Here is a 24,796-nt window from a genome sequence, read left to right as displayed (position 1 = left end):
GTTTGGGTAACAGAGTCAGCAATTTATAAATAGTAAAAGCGTAGTTTACAGTCATGGGTTTTCGCTCTATTGTAAATAGCTGCGACTGTAAACAGGGGAGATAATACCATGTTTCACAGAATTCCAACTAAAAACGCTGACTGGATGAAGAAATGGCTAACTTACTCTGGATATTTATTCAAACACACCTAAATAGATTATCAAGGGACATTATGTTTGCTCGGTACATTTCAATGGACGACTATTTTGAAAAAATGGAATTTGCCACACGGACCATAATGTGCTGAAGGATACGGCTATCCCATCGATAGCACAGACAGGACAAGTGGATCACCTGCGGCTGAGGTAAGTGTTCCGTTATGTTTTTAGATGACCTACTGTAACAGTGCCATTAGCCAGAGCTAATGTAACGTTAGTGACACTATTATATGATTAGGGTATGAATATGTTTTTATCTTGATGCGGTGCGGACGCGCTTGGAAAAAAACGAGCGCGTTCACCGCGTTGAACTTGCACCCTGCGCGCGGCGCGCCTAGTAGCCTAAATTTGAAATAACCATGGAAATAACGAACTTGAGCGTGCAAAAGGGTACGATAGGCTGTGAGTTCATTGTGCAAAAACAATTTGTGCTATTACTTTCCCCTTATTCTATCCTATAGTAATGCAATACTGTATATTATATAGGCTACTGTTGAATACATTTGGTTCAGCTAATAAATTGCATTTAAAATATATTGATTCCTGTAATAATAATTATTTATTCATGTGATATTTATAAATCTGGGTGCGTTTTTGGTTGGAAATCAATGAAACATGGTACTGTATTAGCTGGTCTCCCCTGTTTATTGTCACAGCTAATACAATAAAGCAAACACCCATGATAAACTATGCTTTTCTATCTAACGTTAGTAATTGCTGACTCTTTACTCCAACACTGAGCGAACACTCTGCTCCTCGTCACGGTGCATCTCAGGTGATGGTTATCACTCTGCCCAAGTAGCAGTGCTTCGCCTTCAGAAAATATAGTATTTATACGGTTAAAAGATGTCTGTGTCTCATATGGCCTTGATATTTGCACACTCTGTGACTATATAAACCACAACATGTAAATAGGAAAACGTTTGCGTTATTTTGTCACTCATTTGGATTAGTATGAAAGCTGCAACCATTCACATCCAGTCTTTGTGCTAAGCTAGGCTAGCGGTGGGTGCGTCAAACAGACTTATAGCACGCACGGAGATGAAAAAGGTATGTATGGACTTATCTAACTCTGGGGGGTAAGGTGAATAGGCTAAAGTCCCAAAAAGTCGGAGTGTTCCTTTAAACGGGATTGTTTTGAACATAAGCTGAAAACGAAATCACAGTGATCCTACCAACGACTGAAGTTTCCATCACCTCCCAAAAGACGACGAATCTTCCTGTGTACATTTGTTTAAAATCTTAATATTCTATAAACTCTCTCAGCATGTGATTGGCTGTTCGCTACTGATGTTACACCTAAACTCAGGATCAAAGCCTGAGGTGACAGAATACCAAATGTGCCAGTTAATGTATTCAAGCAGCACATTCATTTATAATTTTGAATAAACTCCAAAGCACAATGACCAAGTGTGTGTTTTTTATTTTAATTGTTTGTCAGCTCACACAACTGTCTGTCACCATGCCTTGATGAGTATTGATTATTAATAGTGTTATTATAATACTCCCAATCAACTACTGCGGAGGGTAAAGGTACTGTTATTTCACCCTTTTGAATTTCGTTGAGGTTGTGTTCCCACATCGTTAGCTAGTTTGGATCGCTATAACTTGAATGACTGTCAACTGTTGAATGAACGAGTGTTAAGCATGTCAAGTAGCGCATTGTTTACTTCAAACCGGAAGTCGCGCCCACTTTTGACGCAAGGCCTCATGGGGCGTAGGAAACTTGTGGATAAGGCCTGATGCTATAGATCTGTAAGTGTAGTCTCCCCCTACTGGATGCATCAGGAACGACAGGGGCTTAAAACTGTCAGGGGCGTAAAACTGTCAGGGGCGTAAAACTGCCGGCTCCAGGTCTGCAGCCTCCCCCTACTCAACAATCACTCTGATCCAGCAAGCTTGAATGGGCGTCTCTCCCTTTCCCCTGTCCCTTCCTTGCCAGTGGGTCCTCCATCTGAGCCTCCTCCATCTGTGTCTTCCCCATCTGTGTCTTCCCCATCTGTGTCTTCCCCGTCTGAGCCCTTTTCTCCCTTCTGTCTGTCTCCTTTTATCTTGTTTATCTTGACTCGTCAAACAGGAAACCTGTGTGAGTGCCGCTCCTCTCTCTCTCGCACCTGCAGGGCATAATAGCGCTAATCAGTGCGGGCATGGTTCCATCACGCCCGGAACTGCAGTGGTGTGTTGCACACAATCCGTTCCCCTAGGGAACTTGCGACTCTGAGGAGGGTTCCGATCGCCAAGCGATTTTGTCACCCGTGACATAATTAACTCATTAATTCAGAAAAACAGAGCAAAAACTTTTTTCCATGAAAAAGTATCTCGTAATTCTGAGATAATTAACTCATTAATTCAGAAAAACAGAGCAAAAACTTTTTTCCATGAAAAAATATCTCGTAATTCTGAGATAATTAACTTGATAATTAATTAAAAAAAAAAATCATAATTGTTCAATCCTTAAAGTAATGTGAAATAAAGTGAAATCTCTCAGGAAAATTTTTTTATAAAACTTTGAGTTTTCAGGCACACAATACGCTGTTGTGGTGTAAACGAACGGCCAAAACGCATAGGCCTACAAGGTTTTTTGTTGAAAACAGTCCCTTACTTGGATTTCTTTTACTGGCTGCCCAACCCGTTTATGCAGCGTGGTTTTGTTTATACATTTTGGTTTACTTGCAAAAGGTGAAAGCGAACAACACCGGAAAAAAATAAATAAAATCAATATTGTAATTGGTCCAGAACAAACCAAGTGAACTAGCAGACTTTCTTGGTGTTTATACCCCCTAGTCACTATGCAGGTACTACCAGAGCCATGTATTGAGAGAGTTCTGACAGTCCCATAGACCGCCATTGTAACTCAGGAATGCGGAAGTAACGCGTGTCATGGACCCGCCCATTAGTTCGACCCGCCCATTAGTCCCATTAGTTACTGTATTTTTTACTTTTACACACATTAGCTGACCTCTCGAGAATCTAGTCTGTAGTTATATGTTATGTAGCCAGATCTAGTAAGTGTTTATTGGAAGATAATAGGTTAATTGCAGCGATAGCTTACGTGACCAACACTTCACTAACGTTGTTAGCTAACTTATGGTAAAATATTATATTATATTATTCAAAATGGTTTAGGGTTATGCATATGTGTTTGTATAATGCATATAGGCATACAAAAATTCACATGCATTCATATATATATATATATATATATATATATATATATATATATATATATGAATTGAATCCGAACAGTTGATCGTATTTAGGAAGTTAATTCACTCATTAACTCATCATCATCATTGTCATATCTTTATTCAGGACATGCATATAAAATGGTCCATAGCACTACACAAAATAAAGTAGCCTACATTCAAAACAGAAAAAAAAGATTAAAAAAATAGTAAAAATGACTATAATCTCTATAATAAGAAAAAAACAACTATCTCTCCGGTTTCATTTTATGAAGTTAAAATTTACCGAACATTGCTGTAAATATAGTCGTTGCTACGTTATGGGAGCAGCAGTCTATTTCCTAATTAAATAATTAGTAAGTAATAGCTCACAGATGAAAGTGTTACTAGATACTTCTGTGGGAATTACTAATTATTTGGATCCGTATTATAAAGTGAAGATCATTTGAACTAACTAGTAATGACTCAAGTGTTACTACATGATCTAGTCATGATTTGTGCAAACGTTTGAGATTTTTGGTGAACTTTAGTATAGTTTTAGAAAATGTCTTTAATAACACTTGAGTAATTACTAGTTAGTTCCAATGATCTTCACTTTATAATACGAATCCAAATAATTAGTAATTCCCACAGAAGTATCTAGTAACACTTTCATCTGTGAGCTGTTACTTACTAATTCGTTAATAAGAATTTCTTTTAGTTAATAGTAGTTTCTAGATTGTTAAACTTTTTCAGTAGTTCTCTGGGAAGTATTAAAAAAATAGTAGTTATTGATTACTTAATAGTGAACTACCACTTTCGTCTGTGCGCTATTACTTACTAGTTCGTTAATCAGAGTTTCTTGTTAGTTAATAATAGTTACTAGATTGTTAAAGGGTTAGTTCACCCAAAAATGAAAATTAAGTCATTAATTACTCACCCACATGTTGTTCCAACCCCGTAAGACCTTCGTTCATCTTCGGAACACAAATGAAGATATTTTTGATTAAATTTGAGCTGTCTCACTACCACATAGACTGCCTAAGGGACTGGCTCTTGACGGCCCATAAAGTCATTAAAGAAAATGTTTAAATAAACAAGACTTCCTTAGATTTCCACGACGCATGCGCGAGAACTGAACTGAAGTAGTTGAAGCAGAGATCGCAGTTCTCGCGCATGCGTCGTGGAAATCTAAGGAAGTCTCGTTTCAGGCCAACAAGGAAGAAAAGGAATAGTCGAATAAAGTCGTTATTTTTGGTTGTTTTTTCGCACAAAAAGTAGTCTCGTCGCTTGATAAACTTATAGTTGAGCCACTGCAGTCACATGGGATATTTAAACATTTTCTTCATTGACTTTCTGGGCCGACAAGAGGCAGTCCCTTAGGAGCCTATGTGGTAGTTATACAGCTCTCAAATTTAATCAAAAATATCTTCATTTGTGTTCCGAAGATGAACGAAGGTCTTACGGGGTTGGTACAGCATGGGGATGAGTAATTAATGACTTAATTTTCATTTTTGGGTGAACTAACCCTTTAATATTGTGTTACTCATTAGTTCTTGTGTAGTTATTCATTAACGAAGGAACCGTATTCTAAAGTGTTACCCAGTAATTCACCAAACAGAAATAAATACAAACGAGGAGTAATTCACTTAAAGTTTGCCAATGTAACGTGAACAGGGTTTGTTGTTGTGGAAAGAAGGAAGCAGGAACCGGCAAACATTTAAACATTTTAATAGTAAAATGAACAAATACAAAATGAAATTATAAGCCAGCAGCTCCTCATTGACGACTGCTGTAACGTTACACACAACAGAAACAAAACTTCATAAATTCAGGCCTGGTTCTCTCTCGATCTGCCGTCGTCGCTCCCCGTTTATTTCGCTTCTCCGTGTGAGACGCGGGACCGGTGGTGACCGTGTTAACTGGTGATCAACTTCCTGTTCAGATCACCCGCTGCAAATGTGCACAGATCGTAGATTCGTAGGAGCAGATTCGTCGATTCTGAAAGCACAAACTGACGCGACATTAAGCTGTCTAATAAACGCAGACTTGCTCTTTACATGCGTTTCGTATTCTTGTAAAGATGACAAAATATTGCTATGATCTAATATTAATAAAAAACCATCTTTGCACGGGTTTCGAACGCGCGCATTACACCGTGACAAACATGTTGAGCTTTCTCACTACTACCTGTTTATTGCAGTCTCGGCAGCACTTTATGTTAGCCTGACTACGTCAGACTTCCTACTTCCGCTAATTTCATTTCGTTCCTGTAGTGAGTCTGAGATAGCGGCCTATCTTTCAGTTTTCCACCGGCCTGAAAACAGCCGCCCAATCAACGAACAGAGGGCGGGCTGAGAGCCGTGACGTAGACGCTAAGCGCCGAGATTTACATTGTAGGTTAAAGAAATCGAAAACCGAAACAACCGCGGAAATGGGAAACAAGACACGGGATGCAATTCGCTCTGTTATGGAGAACATTCCGGGGTTTTTCAAACTGAAGCAAAAGTCGTTTACAGCCATGTTCACTCCAGTATTTCGCTCGCATCATCAGTGTTTACAGCCAGGACACCGGCGCGTGCACTTCTGCCCCTCTAGGCGAAAAACTATTTTGCTGCCCATTTATTTGCAACGTATACCAGCAAAAACCAGCATGCTTGGCCATTATGTAGCTTGCACAACGCGCATACACTTTTGATTCTCTGGTCAACACAGATGCAGCCGTTTTTATTTTTGCAAATCATTATAACAAGGAAAAATATTAACACTTCAAGCTTAGGCATTTAAGCTACCCAGCAGACACTAGTTTTGCAACTATTGACTCGCCAATTTGTGAACCTAACTGGCCTACCATGTCTGTGAGGTGGTCAAAAGCAACTCTATCAACACCAGGTGTCGAGGTGTATGGACCCTCACCAGAAACCCGACCAACAGGAGTACCACCAGGGAACTGACTCAACCCAATACCCCTACCATTGTCATCATATAACTGTGGTCGTCCAACCCCCCGATTGACGTCTTCGCTGAAAGTACCACCTTCGGCGCTGCTCAGTAGCCATGTACCCCTACCTCTAGGGAAACCCATGTTACCACAACATGATGCATCTAGATCACCAACATATTCAGGTTTCTCAGCCATAATGAAATCAAAAGTTGTGCCTGAAAAATGTAATGTTATTATTATTTTTCTAAATAAAACAAGAGAAATATCGACAATATTGATTATGAGAAAACTCACTACTTGAAATTATATTTTGATTGCAATGACAGTCAAATCAGAACTACATTCCATGTGTCCATGCGTTGTGTATGTAATAACTAATGTACAGTCCCAATGACAGTCCCAGTGTGTGAGTGTTTGTATACTGTCCGCATCCAAAGAATTGAAGACTTGACCCTACTGACGAACTTGACCTGCTCACAGCAATGAAGACTTGAACCACCGATGAACTCGATCTGTACACAGCAATCACGGTCGATCTTCATCAAGCTGATCAAGGGATCCACAGAGTCACGGCAGTGTAACGGATGTGAAAGGACACTCACAAATGGGGTTCAGCTTCAATTAATCTTTTTTGGAAACAACAAAAAAGAAAATTTACATTGTGGCTGATGACAGACTGCAGACATTCATATGGGCCACAGCGTCGACACTTGAATCTGCTGCTAACTCGCATTATTCACATTAAACACATAGTATTGATATACAATGTGAAAAACTTAACATAATACTCATAATAAGTACACCAATGTAAATGTACAGAATAGTTAATTGCAGTGATTGACAGGCCAGGAGGGGGCGTGATCGGCTCGGTATGCATTTTCAATGTTTTATATGGGTTAAAAGATAGTCCAAAGTATGTTTAAGTGTTATTATTATGTTAGTTCATCGTCTGGAATCGTTTAAAACCCTTTGAACAGTTTGCACTGAAACCGTTTGGTTCCCATTGAAGTCCATTATATGGAGAAAAATGCTGGAATGTTTTCATCAAAAACCTTCATTTCTTTTCGACTGACGAAAGACATGGACATCTTGGATGACATGGGGGTGAGTAAATTATCAGCAAAAGTTTTTTTTAAAGTGAACTAGTCCTTTAATTTAACATAAAGCAAGCAGCTACTGCGTGCATGGTCTGGCATGACTGAATGCGCTCCCTTAAAGATGAACTGAAAAAACTTTTATTGATCGGCGAAAAATGCATCATCATGCACCGTTCATTTCAGATGCTGTGCGGTGAGAGAAACGTGTCGGAGGAGGCTATGCTGTCTCTAATGGATGTCCGAGCTGAGATGCTGGAGCGCCCAATCAGTAGCAGGGTATTTTACGAATAGGTGACGGCTGGGCTAACTTGTTATACTTTTCTCAGAGTGTTTAGATTAACAGCGTACTGGCAGTTCACTCTATGGGCGAGGGTGAGTTTAGGAAGGAGAATCCCATCCTTTACAGTGAACTATACATCAGGGATTTTTCCCCTCAGCCGAATATCAAGGATTTGAGTAACGTTAACGTGATGCGTTGAACTTGTAACTTGTGTAAATAAAACATTTGATGCAGACATTGTCAGACGTTTCATGTACTCATTGACGAAAGTACACATCTCTAAATAGTGTGTCGCTAAAAAATCTGTTTCCTCAGCCATGTCAGCGCGCCTCAGACTGTTTACAAGCTACGGCTGCTCTGCTGGTGCGGGTAGACAACGGAGTGGCTTACCATGCCAGTGATGTAGTCGAATGTTGAAATCCAACATGGCGGCGCCCGTGTAACAAAAACAACACTTTCAATGTACCATTTTATCCCTTTTAACCCTCTGGGCTTCTTCGATCAAAAATGACCGAAAACTGTTACGTTTTGAAATGTTTAATTTTTTTGCTTGATCGGATCGGGCTGAAACTTGGTGACTTTTGTTGTATTACCTATATGAACACACATAAAAATCAAGGAGATGATTCTGATTTGTTAAAGGGTCGTAAAAAAAAAAAAAGTCACACTCAGCTTCCTTCCGGTCAAAAATGACCGACATAGGAAATGAATGGGAAATACGAAAAAACAGGAAAACTCAGAGAAACTTTTGGTGGTACAAGCTACAGATCAGCAACTGTGCAGAAAAAAGTGTACAGCAATGAAGGGGCGACACTCTAGAACATCAAGAGTGCAAATAAGACCACCCCCCCCCCCACACACACACACACACACACACACATACACAGATAAACTGGCAAGACTGCACCAGCAAATTTGTAGAATATGAAAAATAAAATCAATAAATGAGAAAAAAAATCTTGCTCAAATGCGCACTCACATGCACACGCATGCACACACACACACACACACAGAGAGAGAGAGAAAGAGAGAGAGAGAGAGAGAGATTAACTGGTAAGACTGCAACAGCAATTTTTGCATATATTTGAGAATATGCAAAAATGAATAAATAAAAAATACAAGTGTCACTCAAATGCAACACACACGCGCGCACACACACACACACACACACACACAGATAAACTGGCAAGACTACAACGCAAAACCTAATAATTATCTTAAAAATTTTGTAAAAAAAAAAAAAAATTAGTCTTTTAGAATATCTAAATGTATATTTAAATTAAAAAAAATAATAAGATTGAGAAATCATGTCTAAACCAACAAAAAGTATCAAAAAGCCTTTCTATGTATTTGATTAGGAAGCTATAGGCAGCCTACAGGCTGTACAGGACATTGCACACATGTAACTATTTTTTAAAGCCACTAGGTGGCGCTCTTCTACTTGAATAATTATTTTTTATTAGCTTACACTCTATTTTGATGTGAAATGTTGTATTTATTGAAAAAAATAAATAAATATAAAATAAAAATATGTATATTAATTCTAATGGAAAAAATAGCTCATAAAAATTATATAATTAATGCAAAGTATCATAAAAAATTCTAAAAATTCTAAATAATAATCATAAAATATTATAGAACAAAAATATATTTGAATGGTTATCCTGGGAAGAAGTAAAGTTAAATTTTAAGGCTTCGTCCGTTTTTGACGGGGAGGAAGCTAAGTGTAACCCATTTACGAAGAAGCCCAGAGGGTTAACTAATTCTGCCATTTTAAAAATTGTACCAATGAGAATAAATAAAATACATCTGTTATATCACCTTTTCTCAAATTTCAGTTCACTTCATCTTTAAAGGAATAGTTCACTTTGAAATTAATTTTGATATGTTTTAGCTTACCTCATGGGCATCCAAGATGTAGGTGTCTTTGTTTCCACAGTATTTTCAATTTTGACATTTTTAGGTCAAACCGTTATTGTCTATCAGTCATACACTGGAGGTTTGGGGGGGGGGGGGGTATGCACAGAGAAGTCCAAATTAAACATGATTTAAAGACTCGTATATGTAAGTACACATTGATGGCCTAAGACACGCAACAAGCGGTTTGTGTGAGAAAACGAACTGTATTTATATCGTTTTTACCTCTTGTAATCATAGCCATGTCAAAATGATCTGACGGCACGGGCGCTTCGGTCTGCGCATGCGTCGGAAGTGATCTCTCGCGCGCCTACGTCACTCTTTGTTTATACAGAGATTTTGGAAGTTTTACCTTTCACTAAACATTTTTATATACAGGAAACCGCAATGGAAGACGATTTCTGTATATCTAAATATGTTTATTAAAATGTAAAACTTCCGAAATCTCTGTGTAAATATTGAGTGACGTCACACGCGAGCGATCACTTCCGGCGTAACATTGAACTGATTCAGTTCGGTTCAGTTGGACATTGCACAACGGATTCAAATCACTTGGATGCGACTGTGATTACACGAGGTAAAAACGATATAAATACTGTTGGTTTTCTCACACAAACCGCTTGTTTCGTGTCTTAGGCCATCAATGTGTACTTACATTTACGAGTCATTAAATCATGTTTAATTTGGACTTCTCTGTGCATACTCTCTGAGGTGGTGACCATAGACCTCCATTATATGACTGACAGACAACAACGGTTTGACCTAAAAATATCAAAATTGAAAATACTGTGGAAACAAAGACACCTACATCTTGGATGCCGTTGAGGTAAGATAAAACATATCAAAAATTAATTTCAGAGTGAACTATCCCTTTAATAATTCCAAAAAAGCTGACAGTTCATCGTGATCTCACACATCTCTGTTATTATCAATGAAGCTGACTGCACAATGAATCTTTCATAATATCTACACTTTGTTTGCTATAATTAGAGGATTTGCCAGCATACAGAATTCAGCACTGAATAAAAAAGTCTGTTATGAGCAGTGAGGGAAGTATATCTTAAATGCTTCTGATTGGCCATTGCGTTCAAGAAATCAACATGTCTGTGATTGCAGACTGATCTTATGAAGTAGCGTATGTATGACACGCCAATTCGTATTTCCATTTTTGGCGTGCTATCAAGACGCATAATCGCTTTTCAGCGTGTTTATGAATGCCGTTGACTTAACGGTATTACTGTATATACTGTATAAATATATGACTTACCTCAACCCCGTCCCTAAACCTACCCGTCACTGGGGTTAATGGCATTTATGACTGTTCCCTTACCATCCTAGGGAAAAAAAAAAAAAGATCGCTCCCCAAATGTGGATCTACATTTTGCTTCGTTTCGCGCGGATATTTGACGGCGTGTACAGACACGCGGAATGACGCGGACGTTAATGGCGTAGACATACACGCATACACACGGATAGCTCAAAATGCGTAGAGATAACACGCCACCTGACTTGAAAGTGGCGTGTATGTTTACGCAAAAGTCATGATGTCATGTTGGTGATTGGCTACATCGCTCAATAATGCAAACATGTTATAAATAGAAACTCTGGCCTGTAAATCGTTACTATTTAGTTTTAGTTGTTCTTGCAGATGACTAAAAATCTATTAGTTTTTAAATGTTTTATAAATAGATAATTTCTAGTTTGTATCTATATCAAATATCTATACCAAAATAAACATAAAATTTGCAACGTTACAGCACTCAGCATTAACCTGATGTTGACAATGGAGTTCTCCTGTAGCCTTATCTAGGTCAAAGATAAATATTTCCACTACATTACTGCCCTGGCCTACCTGTAAACCATTCCCTTGAAACCGGTCCACTCACGCCACTATAAAGTATAGGCTTTCCTGATGCAAAATTAATAGTACAGTAAAGGCAGAGACAGGTAAAGGTCACATTTTTAAGGATCTTAGGATGCCAATAATCAAGACAAGCAAACAGGGGAAAGTTATTACTTACGTGTGTATCAATATGTGAAGACCCTAGAGATGTCCCCTACTCGGCTCAATCCAGACGTTTGTGGTGCTGGTCCACTGGGGTGACCACACTGTAGTTTCAGCCGTCGTGTGTGCTGACGTGCCAGGTACACTGCAGCCGTAATGCCGGACAGAAGAGGAGTCACACCACCTTATGGAAAGAAGCGTAAATGGATGGAGAAGCATAGTTTACTGTAAAGCTACGTCTTAGTTTGTGCTAATCTTGGCGAAAGCCGAGTACAAATCTGCATGAAGTTTTAACATCTACTCTCGTGTACTGGAAATCATGTGCGAAATAACTTCACTAGATTAATTAAAAACAGTGTTTCAGTAATTAAAACACTTACTGTACAAAGGAAAAGACGCTGTGTAAAATGGGCCTGGGCTCCCAAAAGAGACTTTGGGGTGTATGTAGCTCCTGTTGAGAAAAAGAAGAAACATGAAAAGGAGTCAAATATATTGCAAATACCTTTGTGAATTAATGTGCACTCAATATCTTTATTAACTAAAACAGTATGTTAAGAACATGGCAAATAAGAACTGTAGGATACTTCTAGATCGATCACTTACAAAAATCAGATGAAAATCACTCACACTGAAAAAACAGAAAAGACCTTTCTATTTCGTTTAACTAACAAAGGTTAAGGCTCTATTTTATGAATAACTGTGTGTCTTCACTTAGTATCACTTTACTACATAACCACTTCTTTGTCTGTAATAGAAACGCACAACAAGAGCTGCTTTAATTTTAATTTTACTAAAACAAAATCATTAAAAATCCCTTGAGTGTTAGGGGTTAATATTATAAAGGGACAGATGCCATTTTTGTTTGGAAAAAAGTCAGTCCATTAATTTTATGAAGTTTAGCCTAGTTGTTTTAATACTGTCAACAAAAAAAAAACTAATTGAAAATATTTAATACGAGAACATATATCTGATTCTTGAAACTTTGGCAAAAACATGTCCCACTAAAAAAAGTGCTAATTCTGTTGGAAATTAATAACATTTTCATGAATGAAAAGAATCAAGTTTATAATCAGGGGGTCCTTTGCACATATGTAAGGTTCTTTTATAGGTTTATTTTTCATTTTTATTATTTTAATGATTATATGCTGGCCCATTGCCTACAAAATCAGCTGTCCTCGGATAGGAGATAATCATTTCAACTTGATTAAAAAAACAAAAAGGAATAATTGAATTGAATAATATATTTACCACACAAAAGAGTACATTGCAATATGTATTAAAAACTACAAACAGTGAGTTTTGAACAATATTTACTATTATTTTGTAGTTGTTCAAAATGTGTCCCACATATTCGTCACCACCGTCAGATATTTATAAAAAGCAATAAAATCAGGCAACTACAAGGTCAACTACATTCCTCCATACCCCATTTTCAAACCTTCAGCTTTACAGCATGCTTCAAGATCACTCAAGCTCCCGTAATTTTGCTATTTTCTCTTAAACTTGTTCATATATTTGGGCACTGCTACTGTCACAACCATAACATGTCAACACCATCTCTTTTGTATAGAAAATATTAGATTATGACATAATTGTATACTTTTTAAGAAGAGGTCTGAAGTAGCTAGCAACAGAGGGGAAACAAGATGGCTATAATGTGAACAACTCATGCATATCATGTGAAAGAGTAGGTTTTGTCACCACCGTCAGGTTTTCTATCTGACGGTGGTGACATACCGTGTGACGGTGGTGACAAAACCCCCCAAATGGTTTATAACAGAGGCTAGAATATAATTGTTGATCACAATAAATACCAATATATTATCCTGTAATATTCCATTCACCTCTTTAATATTTTTATTTATTTAATTCCCCCTATATTTCTTCCATTCAGGCTTACACTGCATGCTACTATTAGCGCGAGTGAGAGTGAGGATGTTTCCTGATATCCTCACGGCTGTGGTTCAGCTGCAGGAATACAGCAGTTCTAATCTGAACACGTTTGATGCGATTAAATTGTGTTTCATGACGTTCATTTAGATTTTTGCCCACACTAAAAATTTGTTAAAGCCTAGCATGGATAGGAGCAGCAATAACCCCCTTGGGGTAAACAGAACAGAACCAACATGAATGTTTTGCAGATTATTTCAAAATTTAAAGTACAATATAATTCGAGAATTTATTCAGATTCTTGGGGAATCAGAATGTCAAGTCCTGACTGACGAGTGGAGCTGGGGATGGAGGAGGGTAATGAGCTCCTTAGAAACGTGATAGCTGCTGATAATACTGAAGGAGCTTATATATGTGTACAGTGATAGGCGTCATATTCCTATAGGGGGAGGTTGATCAGCTAATAGTCGGCTGATGCGAGCTTGACTAACGTGACCTGCCAGAACTAACCAGAACTAAGGATGCACATAGTATTATCATATGAATTATACCATCAGCCTATCGTCCAATAGGGGATAAGGTGTGCCTTCCCTCTCTCAATTCACTATTATGCCATGTTCATTTGGCTTATGTCATTTGGGATGCACATAGTGCAGCTACTGCCTACCTACACAGCACATAGTAAGCACTATCCATTCCAGGCTATGCATCTCCAATGACTAAAGCCAAATGAAAATGGCATGACATCATTTAAACAAATCTAACATTCGCTGTAATTACCCCCAATTTCATAGTCATTACACTCAACTTTGACTTTATGTATTTTAGAAAGTTATGGCTAGGCAGCAGCTATATAGAGGAGAGAAGGAGAAGAAACAGGGAATACCAAAAAAAGCTGAGAGAGAAAATACACAGTGAGGCAGAGTTAAATGAGGAATACCTCATAAAAGGAAAAAAATGTTTATCACAGTGCTCAAGATTGTTATTTTTTGGACCAAAGAGTTAAATGAAGTTGTTAAGCAAGAATTGATTGACTTGAGTGGTATACATTGTGGAATTGTATGTTGTAAAGAGGCCACAGTCACCACCGTCAGATTAATGTCACCACCGTCAGTTCTAAAGTCATCACCGTCAGAGGGAGTTTTATTGGTTTTAAATGAATATACTTGAAATATGATTCTTCAGTGCTGTTGAGTTATTAAAGTTATAGTCTCTTTTAATACAAAAATATGTTTGTTAAATAAAACAACATTAATTTTTCTATTTAGGCTTAAAGTAAATGTTGTATGATGTTATATCTTTTAAAGGAGTACACGCAAAACAGTATAAAAAATGAACAAAAGTGAATATTCAACATTTAACAGCATATATGTGTACCAAGAATGCCAGATAATGATTTAAAAACTCTAAATACATATTAGACCAAACAAATAAAAAATAATTTGCTATTTAATTATTTGTAATTTAACTAACTTTTTATTTTCAAAATTAAAACCTGTTTTATCCAAATTCCCAAGAATCACTGATATAACAGTCAGTTAATAATAACTAAAGTCAACAGTTAGTTATAATAACTAACCATGTCCAGAAACACGTAAATTAAAGTTAATAAATCTCTGCCGCCAATTTCATCCGTTATCGAAAACATTTCTCAGAAAACTCGATGTTTTCTAACAAAATTATATTTTTCAATAAAAAAATAAGTACACAAAACAAAATAAACACTGGCTTGAAAATTGTGTGTTTGAAAAGGATAAACAGAGTCCGATGCTGTAGACTTTAGCTTTAGACGAACACTGACACCCTGTGGTGAAATAATGGCGTATTTTGAAGCTTTCTCGGATTGGCTTGTTAGGGCCCGAGCACTAACAGTGCGAGGACCCTATTGAAACTGTTAGGATTATTAGGGCCCAAGCCCTGAAAGGGCGAAGGCCCTATTGTTTTCCTTGGGATTATTTTTCTTCACTATTATTATAATAATTATTATTTTACTACCTTTTGGGCACTTTTGGGGCCCTTAACGTGCTCGAAAACTCTTGAAACTTTGCACACGGGTCAGAACCCGCGGCCATCAGAGCCGGGCTGAAGCTGGTACCCGGGCGTGGTAGGGCGGCTCGTCAGCGCCCCCTGGAACGGGGTCCGAACACTTGGTCCATAACTCAAACACGCTTGTATGTAATAATATGAAACTCGGTACACATGTTGATCTCATCGTTTCATCTATACCTCACACTCTTACTTTTTACCCCAGCCCAACAGGAAGTCGGCTATTGAGGTTTGTTTGTAAAACGCTCGCAATGGAATGTCAAATACTCCTCCTAGAGCTTTGATCCAAATTCGACGAAACTCGGTCAGCGTGAAGTCAAGACATTGAGGATGAAAGTTTGCGAGGGGATTTTTTATGTCTCGAACGGTTTGTCCGTGGCGAGGAAACGAAATCATGGCGAGAAACGTGAAACAGGAAGTGTGTTATAACTTCAGCATACATTAACTGATCTTGATGAAACTTCAGCAGTGTGTTCGCTGTAAGAGGACGATCACATGGATGTGACTATTGTGAGTCAAAGTTATAGCGCCACCAACTGGCAGCAGGAAGTGTGTCACTTTCAAAATGCTTTGATATCACCCTTTTATTTTTACCCGATTTGCTTCAAACTTCATATGTATAATGTAAACATACGGCAGATGTAGACCTGTGAATGGATTCTTGATATCTTTGAAACTGTTGCCGTGGCGACGCATCAAACTTTACCCTTCTTTTAGGATGCTTTTAGGATGCTTTTGAGACCCTTAGCATGCTTCAAAATGCATGAAACTCGACAGACACATCACATTTATTAGCCAGTAGACATGTGCAAAGTTTCAGAAACGGGCGTGGTGAGGGCTCAGTAGCGCCACCTTTTGACAAAAGTGGGGTTGTTAGTTTTAACTAGAGTTACAAAAATTGGTATGTATATTGTACTCCTTGAGCCGGACAACTTTCTAATTTACACTTATTAGCTAGGACCCACAGAAACTCAGATATTTTTGTTTGAATATGGTCACTCTGAGCCTACATGTCTCTGTGTCTCTCTGTCTTTGCCTGTCTGTGTGTGTGAGTGTGCAGGGGGAGGGGGCTTAACCATTTCACTGCTGTGTGTTTGACCTGCATAAAGAAAATACATTTCTCAAGCCTGGTATTTTTTAAATAAGTTTTTATTTTTATTTTTTATAAGTAAAGACATATAACTAGTTTAATTGTAGTGCATTGACAATAGTTTTATATAATTAGTTTATTAATCAGATTAACTTGGTCAATAAACTTGGTCTGAAAATTTGGTCCATAAATCAAACACACTTGCATGTAATAATATGAAACTTGGTACACATATAGATCTCATCGTTTCATATATAGCCTACTTCACACTCTTACTTTTTACCCCAGCCCAACAGGAAGACGGCTATTTAGGTTTGTGTTTAAAACACATGCAATGGAATTTAAAGTATTGCTCCTAGAGCACTGAACCAAATTCGACAAAACTCGATCAGCGTGAAGTCAAGACATTAAGGATGAAAAGGTGCCAAGGGATTTTTTATATCTCGAACGGTTTGGCCGTGGCGAGGAAACGAAATTATGGCGAGAAACATGAAACAGGATGTGTGTTATAACTTCAGCATACATTAACTGATCTTGATGAAACTTCAGCAGTGTTTTCGCTGTAAGAGACCGATCACATGGATGTGACTATTGTGAGTCAAAATTATAGCGCCACCAACTGGCAGCAGGAAGTGTGTCACTTTCAAAATGCTTTGAAACCAATCTCTTATTTTTAACCGATTTGCTTCAAACTTCATCTGTATAATGTAAATACACGGCAGATGTAGACCTGTGAATGAATTTTTGATATCTTTGATACTGTTGCCGTGGCAACGAATCAAACTTTAACATTCTTTTTTGATGCTTTTGGGACTCTTAGCATGCTTGAAATTGCTTGAAACTCAACAGATACATCACATTTATTAGCCAGTAGACATGTGCAACTATGGCAAAAGATTAAAGTAATGTCAAAAAAGTAAACACTAAAAGCCTCATATCTTCTAAAAATTTAATTATACATCATTTGTTTCTAAATTAAATTATACAAATATTATAACTTCCCCAATTTTTCCTTTTTTTCATTTAAGAATTATGTTTACGTTCAAAAACAGCCAGAATTGTTGTAAAATTCATAAAAAAATAATAATCTGAGTCATACGTAGTGCTATACTGCCCTCTTGTGTTCAATATCAGGTAGGCCTATTGTGTATATTCCCACCGGTTAATCAACGTGTGACTCCGCTGGGACTTGGGAGCTTTTAAATCGCTTACTTAAAACCGAAAGTCGAAATACGGATGTCCGCACAAGACATTAATGGTGTGGAGTAGAGCGAGCCTTTTAAATAAATTCCTATTAAGTAGGATTGAACTAAACAGAAAGAATGTTCACTCTGTTCTGCTGGTTCCTCGCTGGTGGATCATATGATTACTTTGTCATAATCTATGACAAAAATGCTATTATAAACCATATTAATAATAGATAATACACATTGCTCTTATTTTTGAAAAATACATTCATGAAAAACAAGATAACAAAAATCATAAAAAAATATAGCCATGGCTGCTATAAATGTTTGAAATGCATAGGACAGATGTTTAATGACGCAGCAACATATAATTGAAAGGCAATTAATAATCTGTCATTACGTCACTGCATTATGATATTACGGCTCCAATACGGTGCAGCACAAAGCACTTATGTGCATCCCGAGCGGAGAATGATGTGCTTGAAGCCACATGAAGTTACAGCGCAGTGAGTCCGTATTGAAAAGTTCAAAGCACAAAGGAAATACATAAACTCAGCAAATAAAGAAACGTCCTCTGACTTTCAACTGTTTTTTCTTTCAATAAACTTAATGTGTGTAAATATTTGTATGAACACTAAAAGAGTCAACACCATAAGACATAAACTAAAAATGTTTCACAGACATGTGACTAACAGAAAGAGAATAATCTGTCCCTGAATGAAGGGAGGCTCAAAATCAAAAGTACCAGTCAGTATCTGGTGTGGCCACCAGCTGCTTGAATTACTGCAGTGCATCTCCTCCTCATGGACTGGACCAGATTTGTCAGTTCTTGCTGTGAGATGTTACTCCACTCTTCAACCAAGGCACCTGCAAGTTCCTGGACATTTCTGGGGGGAATGGCCCTAGCCCTCACCCTGCGATCCAACAGGTCCCAGACGTGCTCAATGGGATTGAGATCCGGGCTCTTCGCTGGCCATGGCAGAACACTGACATCGCTGTCATGCAGAAACTCAGACAGAACGAGCAGTATGACTGGTGGCATTGTCCTGCTGGAGGATCATGTCCGGATGAGCATGCATAAAGGGTACCACATGAGGGAGGAGGATATCTTCCCTGTACCGCAAGGCATTGAGATTGCCTGCAATGACAACAAGCTCAGTCCGATGGTGATGTGATATACCGCCCCAGACCATGACGGACCCCCCACCTCCAAATCGATCCCGCTCCAGAGTACAGGCCTCGGTGTAACGCTCATTCCTTCGACGATAAACACGAATCCGTCCATCACCCCTGGTGAGACAAAACCGTGACTCATCAGTGAAGAGCACTTTTTGCCATTCCTGTCTGGTCCAGCGAACGTGCATTTGTGCCCATAGGCGGCGTTGTTGCTGGTGATGTCTGGTAAGGACCTGCCTTACAACAGGCCTACAAGCCCTCAGTCCAGCCTCTCTCAGCCTATTGCGGACAGTCTGAGCACTGATGAAGGGATTGTGTGTTCCTGGCGTGACTCGGGCAGTTGTTGTGGCCATCCTGTACCTGTCACACAGGTGTGATATTCGGATATACCGATCCTGTGCAGGTGATGTTACACGTGGTCTTCCACTGCGAGGATGATCAGCTGTCCTTCCTGTCTCCCTGTAGCGCTGTCGTAGGCGTCTCACAGTGCGGACATGGCAATTTATTGCCCTGGCCACATCAGCAGTCCTCATGCCTCCCTGCAGCATGCCTAATGCACGTTCAGGCAGATGAGCAGGGACCCTGGGCATCTTTCTTTGGGTGTTTTTCACAGTCGGTAGACAAGTCTCTTTAGTGTCCTGCGTTTTTAGAACCGTGACCTTAAGTGCCTACTCTCTGTAAGCTGTTAAGGTCTTAATGACCATTCCACAGCTGCATGTTAATTAATTGATTATGGTAAATTGAACATGCATGGAAAACATTGTTTAAACCCTTTACAATTAAGATCTGTAAAGTTATTTGGATTTTTATGACATTATTGTTGAAATACACAGTCCTGAAAAAGGGACGTTTCTTTTTTTGCTGAGTTTATTTATGAACAGTGTATTATACATTATCTATCTATGCAATAGTTTATTGAGCCTTTTCTTTTAAAGGTTTTAAATTTCAGTTACTGTGTGCGTGAAGAACAATTATAGTGCTCTGACTCTAGTGTTGTGATCTAACCGACAGCGTCCGACACCCGGTAGAAAGTAACACGGTTAAGTTACAGCAATAAAGTCCAGCAAGAAAAAGTTTCTTCATTCGAAAATATAGACCTTTAGACCTTTATCTTAAAGATCCAGTATAATAGGATTAACATTCAATCATCTTGAAGATCGTTTCATCATTGACTGTAACCGAATGTGACGTGCTGTTTGAATGCTGAATGGAGAATGACTGACAGGCGCAGAGAGGGAAAAGTTTACGTGTTCTTGAATTTAATGACTTAAATATTAATTTCTATATCACATAATAGCTTCAGAACACTAATAATACAGTACACAAAAACTTTATGGTACTTTAGAAAGTTTTTGTGCCTTTGTGCCTAACATAGAATAGTATATATGCACAATATAGAATTTGAATCAGCCTCGTCAAAGATGGCAGTGTCAGAGCCGATACCGATCCTGAGTATCTAATCGGCGCACTTCTTTTCAACAGTCAAATTGAAATTGAAATTGAAATTGCTTGAAACTTAACAGATACATCACATTTATTAGCCAGTAGACATGTGCAAAGTTTCAGAAACGGGCATAGTGCAAGGACTAAATAGCGCCACCTTTTGACAAAAGTGGGGTTGTTAGTTTTATCTACAGTTACAAAAATCGCTATATACATTGTACTCCTCAAGCCGGACAACTTTCTAATACATAGTCATTAGCTCGGACCAAGAGGAAGTCAGATATTTTGGTTTGAATATGGTGAGCCTCTCTCTGAGCCTACGTCCCTGTATGGCAAGCCCTTTTAACATTTAAAAGCTAAGTTTGCCTGTCCGGAATTAACATTGTAGATATCAACAACGTCTTTCTGTCTATTCGTAATTACATTTTGGATAGTTTGTATTATCATTTAAGATATCTGTAACATAATTGTGACTAGTCGAAATGACAGAGTATGGCAAGCCGTTTTAACATTTAATCATAAAAGGGCCAAAGCATTCGGCACCGCCACCCGGGTGCATTTAGGTAACTAAAGGAACCGGGGTGGCGGTGCCACCGGCTTGGGCCCGCCATCGCTGCTCGCAGCTATATTTAGGGCCCAAGCCCTGAAAGGGCGAAGGCCCTATTGTTTTCCTTAGGATTATTAGGGCCCAAGCCCTGAAAGGGCGAAGGCCCTATTGTTTTCCTTGCGATTATTTTTCTTCTCTATTATTATAATAATTATTATTTTACTACCTTTTGGGCACTTTTGGGGCCCTTAACGTGCTCGAAAACTCTTGAAACTTTGCACACGGGTCAGAACCCGCGGCCATCAGAGCCGGGCTGAAGCTGGTACCTGGGCGTGGCAGGGGGGCTCGTCAGCGCCCCCTGGAACGGGGTCCGAACACTCGGTCCATAACTCAAACACGCTTGCATGTAATAATATGAAACTCGGTACACATGTTGATCTCATCGTTTCATCTATACCTCGCGCTCTTACTTTTTACCCCAGCCCAACAGGAAGTCGGCTATTGAGGTTTGTTTGTAAAACGCTCGCAATGGTATTTGAAATACTCCTCCTAGAGCTTTGATCCACATTCGACGAAACTCGGTCAGCGTGAAGTCAAGACATTGAGGATGAAAGTTTGCGAGGGGATTTTTGATATCTCGAACGGTTTGGCCGTGGCGAGGAAACGAAATCATGGCGAGAAACGTGAAACAGGAAGTTTGTTATAACTTCAGCATACATTAACTGATCTTGATGAAACTTCAGCAGTATGTTCGCTGTAAGAGGACGATCACATGGATGTGACTATTGTGAGTCAAAGTTATAGCGCCACCAACTGGCAGCAGGAAGTGTGTCACTTTCAAAATGCTTTGATATCACCCTTTTATTTTTACCCGATTTGCTTCAAACTTCATATGTATAATGTAAACATACGGCAGATGTAGACCTGTGAATGGATTCTTGATATCTTTGAAGATGTTGCCGTGGCGACGCATCAAACTTTACCCTTCTTTTAGGATGCTTTTAGGATGCTTTTGAGACCCTTAGCATGCTTCAAAATGCATGAAACTCGACAGACACATCACATTTATTAGCCAGTAGACACGTGCAATGTTTCAGAAACGGGCGTGGTGAGGGCTCAGTAGCGCCACCTTTTGACAAAAGTAGGGTTGTTAGTTTTATCTACAGTTACAAAAATCGGTATGTATATTGTACTCCTCGAGCCGGACAACTTTCTAATTGACACTCATTAGCTAGGACCCACAGAAAGTCAGATATGTTTGTTTGAATGTGGTCTTGCTTAATCTGAGCCTACATCTCTGTTTTTGCCTGTCTGTGTATGTGTGTGTGTTTGTAGGGGGAGGGGTCTTAACCATTTCACTCCTGTGTGTATGGCCTGCATAAAAAATAAATGCCTTAAGCCTGGTATTTTTTTAAATAAGTTTTTTATTTTTTATAAGTAAAGGCATATAACCAGTTTAATTGTAGTGCATTAATAGTTTTATATAATTAGTTTATTAATTAAATTAACTTGGTCCATAAACTTGATCTGAAAATTTGGTCCATAAATCAAACACACTTGCATGTAATAATATGACTTGAGTGTTAATCACATCATGTTTTCAGTTTGAATTTAAAATATATAAATTATGTAAAAAAAAATAAAGTTGATCCAGCTGGAGCGCAGGCTGAGAATAGCGCTGTCATGACTGGATCACGAGATCATCAGTCATGCCCTCTCATACCTTACGCGCACACCACGCCCACTTACATCAGATCACATCAACATGTCAGCCGGAGGGATAACGAGGGTCGTCGTCGCTTTTGGATTCAAGAATTTCTTACAACAAGATGGCAAAAGAACAGCGCTTTGCAAGACATGCAACGTTAAGATCGCGGACAGTCAGATGACAACCTCCAATTTCGTCCGTCATTTGAAGAGCCATTCTGCCCACTGTGCCCAGTAAGTGCTTGTCAATTTGTTAATGTTATCTGGTTAGCTCGTTCGTAGTTAGCTAGCTAATGTAAGTTAAAGGAGAACTCCGGCGCAAAATTACACATTGTTACCTAGTCAACCGTTATCTGAGATTTGTTTTCATGACTGCCGAATGTAAATAGTTTTATCTATAAAAACAGTTTAGCCTATAAGTGACGTCCGACATTCTGCATATTGTGTTATTTTGTTAAGCCCCACTAAAGGCATAAAAAACTGTAAAGCACAATCAAGTTTTCACACTATATTCCAAGACTTCTAAAGTCATTCAATAGCTTAATGTGTGGTAAAATTAATATTTTAGTCTCTAAGTTAAAGTTAACGGAAAGTCATCTCGCCTCAGTCATTCTCCATGCATCAGCATTAGCGCGTCGCGTTCGGTTGCGACAGTAACACGACGACACTCTCTTCAAGATCAATGTTCCCAATATTATACTTTATTTGTAGATAAGGCATAAAGGTCTATGATTTGCATAAAATGACTATCTTGCTGGAGTGGAGTTTATTGCCCTTTAGAATACACTAAGCATTAGTGCTGCACGATTAATTATATCGCAGTCGTAATAGCGATCTCAAACCTATGCAATTATATAACGCAAAATGCCGCGATTTTATATGAAATAAACAAAGTAGGGCTATTAGCGCAGCATCTCTTCTTTTTTGTCATCCTTTGACTAGTGTTACAAGATCCCCCTCTTATTGGTTCAAATGCCCTTTCGCATTTTGCACGACAAGAAGTGAAAAGCTGCCTGTGAGTGCCCTAGATAGATGAGACTCGCATAATGCGCATGCACTGACCGTGTGCCAGCCCAGAATAAACAGTTCTTTTTCGAGCTTGAACGAACAATAGCACACACAATTATGCCAAAATGTGATTTTGTCTAGTATCTTCATAACATAAGAAAAGTCTATGGACGAAAAGAGTTGTGCTATGAGGCGCGTGTGAGATCCGCGTCTCGGCAACGGGTGCTCTTAAAGGGCCAGCAGCGAATAAAGCGTTCTTTCAGTAAAGTTAAAAGAACAAAGGGAAATTAGAAAATTACTCACTGATCTTGAGTAAAGAACTTTTGTAGCTTTAATAAGGATTATTATATATATAATTTATGATTCAGGCAGCGCAGACTGTTTGATAACTTTATTCAATTTCTGTACCTGTTAAGACAGGAAGGGCACAGGTAAATATGTTTTTTATTATGGGTTTATGTGGGGATTGTTTGAAGTTCACTTAATTTAAAAGCTGTTATATATTTTTTTTAAGCGTAATAATTTTTTAAAAAGTTGATGGCTTTCAATTGATGGAATCACTGTAATGTTGGTTTGGTTGATGGTTTATTGATCATTATAGGTGTTATCAATCATTTATTGTTGTTGTTGTTTTTAGTTTGAGTTGAGAAATAAACATTAATCTGTGTGTGCATTTTACTTTAGAACCAAGCAAGTTGGACTCATGAAACCATTTTATTATATCGGAGTCGCAAATCGCAATTGCAATTTTGGCTCAATAATGGCAATATGACATTTTCCCAAATCGTGCAGCCTTACTAAGCATAGATTATAGATACCATCCCTTCGCTATGTTCTTTTCAATGTGAAGCGTTGCGTGCTGTGACTTGGTGTTGCTTCAAGTGCATCATTCTGCACACGGGATGCGCATGATTGCTTATAATACTTTGGGGAGACAAGGGGGCGTGGCCTAAGGGAATAGCACTCGTGATGTTAAGTGATGTTACCCCGCCATCGCTGATACAACCTTTAGCAGTCATGTTTTTGCTTCTTGAGAGAGAGAGAAAGTGTGTGTGTGTGTGTGAGCAATGGCGGTTCTAGGCGGGGCCTGGGGGGGC

At 38.6% G+C, this 24,796-nt stretch overlaps 2 protein-coding genes and 1 long non-coding RNA gene across 3 annotated transcripts in view; all 3 read right to left on the bottom strand.

Annotated features, from left to right (window-relative positions):
• The window catches only part of LOC120467255 (serine/threonine-protein kinase pim-2-like), a 340,979-nt gene that overhangs the window by 30,615 nt on the left and 285,568 nt on the right, over positions 1 to 24,796 (bottom strand). The window lies entirely within an intron of this gene.
• LOC120461454 (uncharacterized) lies at positions 5,078 to 12,461 on the bottom strand. Its single transcript, XR_005618166.2, has 3 exons — positions 11,986 to 12,461; positions 11,622 to 11,789; positions 5,078 to 6,932 (listed from the first exon to the last, which is right to left on the bottom strand). It is a non-coding gene; the product is annotated as an uncharacterized LOC120461454 (long non-coding RNA).
• LOC148981360 (uncharacterized) lies at positions 18,400 to 19,748 on the bottom strand. Its single transcript, XM_089130925.1, has 2 exons — positions 19,130 to 19,748; positions 18,400 to 19,056 (listed from the first exon to the last, which is right to left on the bottom strand). The coding sequence occupies exons 1-2, from the start codon at positions 19,582 to 19,584 to the stop codon at positions 18,876 to 18,878; spliced, it is 636 nt and encodes a 211-aa protein (XP_088987051.1). The 5' UTR covers positions 19,585 to 19,748; the 3' UTR covers positions 18,400 to 18,875.

The sequence above is a fragment of the Pimephales promelas genome, chromosome 5 (genome assembly GCF_988280905.1).
Source record: "Pimephales promelas chromosome 5, fPimPro1.hap1.1, whole genome shotgun sequence".
NCBI lineage: Eukaryota > Metazoa > Chordata > Actinopteri > Cypriniformes > Leuciscidae > Pimephales > Pimephales promelas.
This window is presented reverse-complemented; position numbering and strand designations above follow the sequence as displayed.

Excerpts from the sequence above, each read along its gene's own strand:
- LOC148981360 (XM_089130925.1), bottom strand. The coding sequence starts at position 19,584 with ATGCCCAGGGTCCCTGCTCATCTGCCTGAACGTGCATTAGGCATGCTG. Across the intron at positions 19,057-19,129 it reads AAAGTGCTCTTCACTGATGA|GCCTGTACTCTGGAGCGGGA; the intron begins GTCACGGTTTTG and ends CGTTACACCGAG.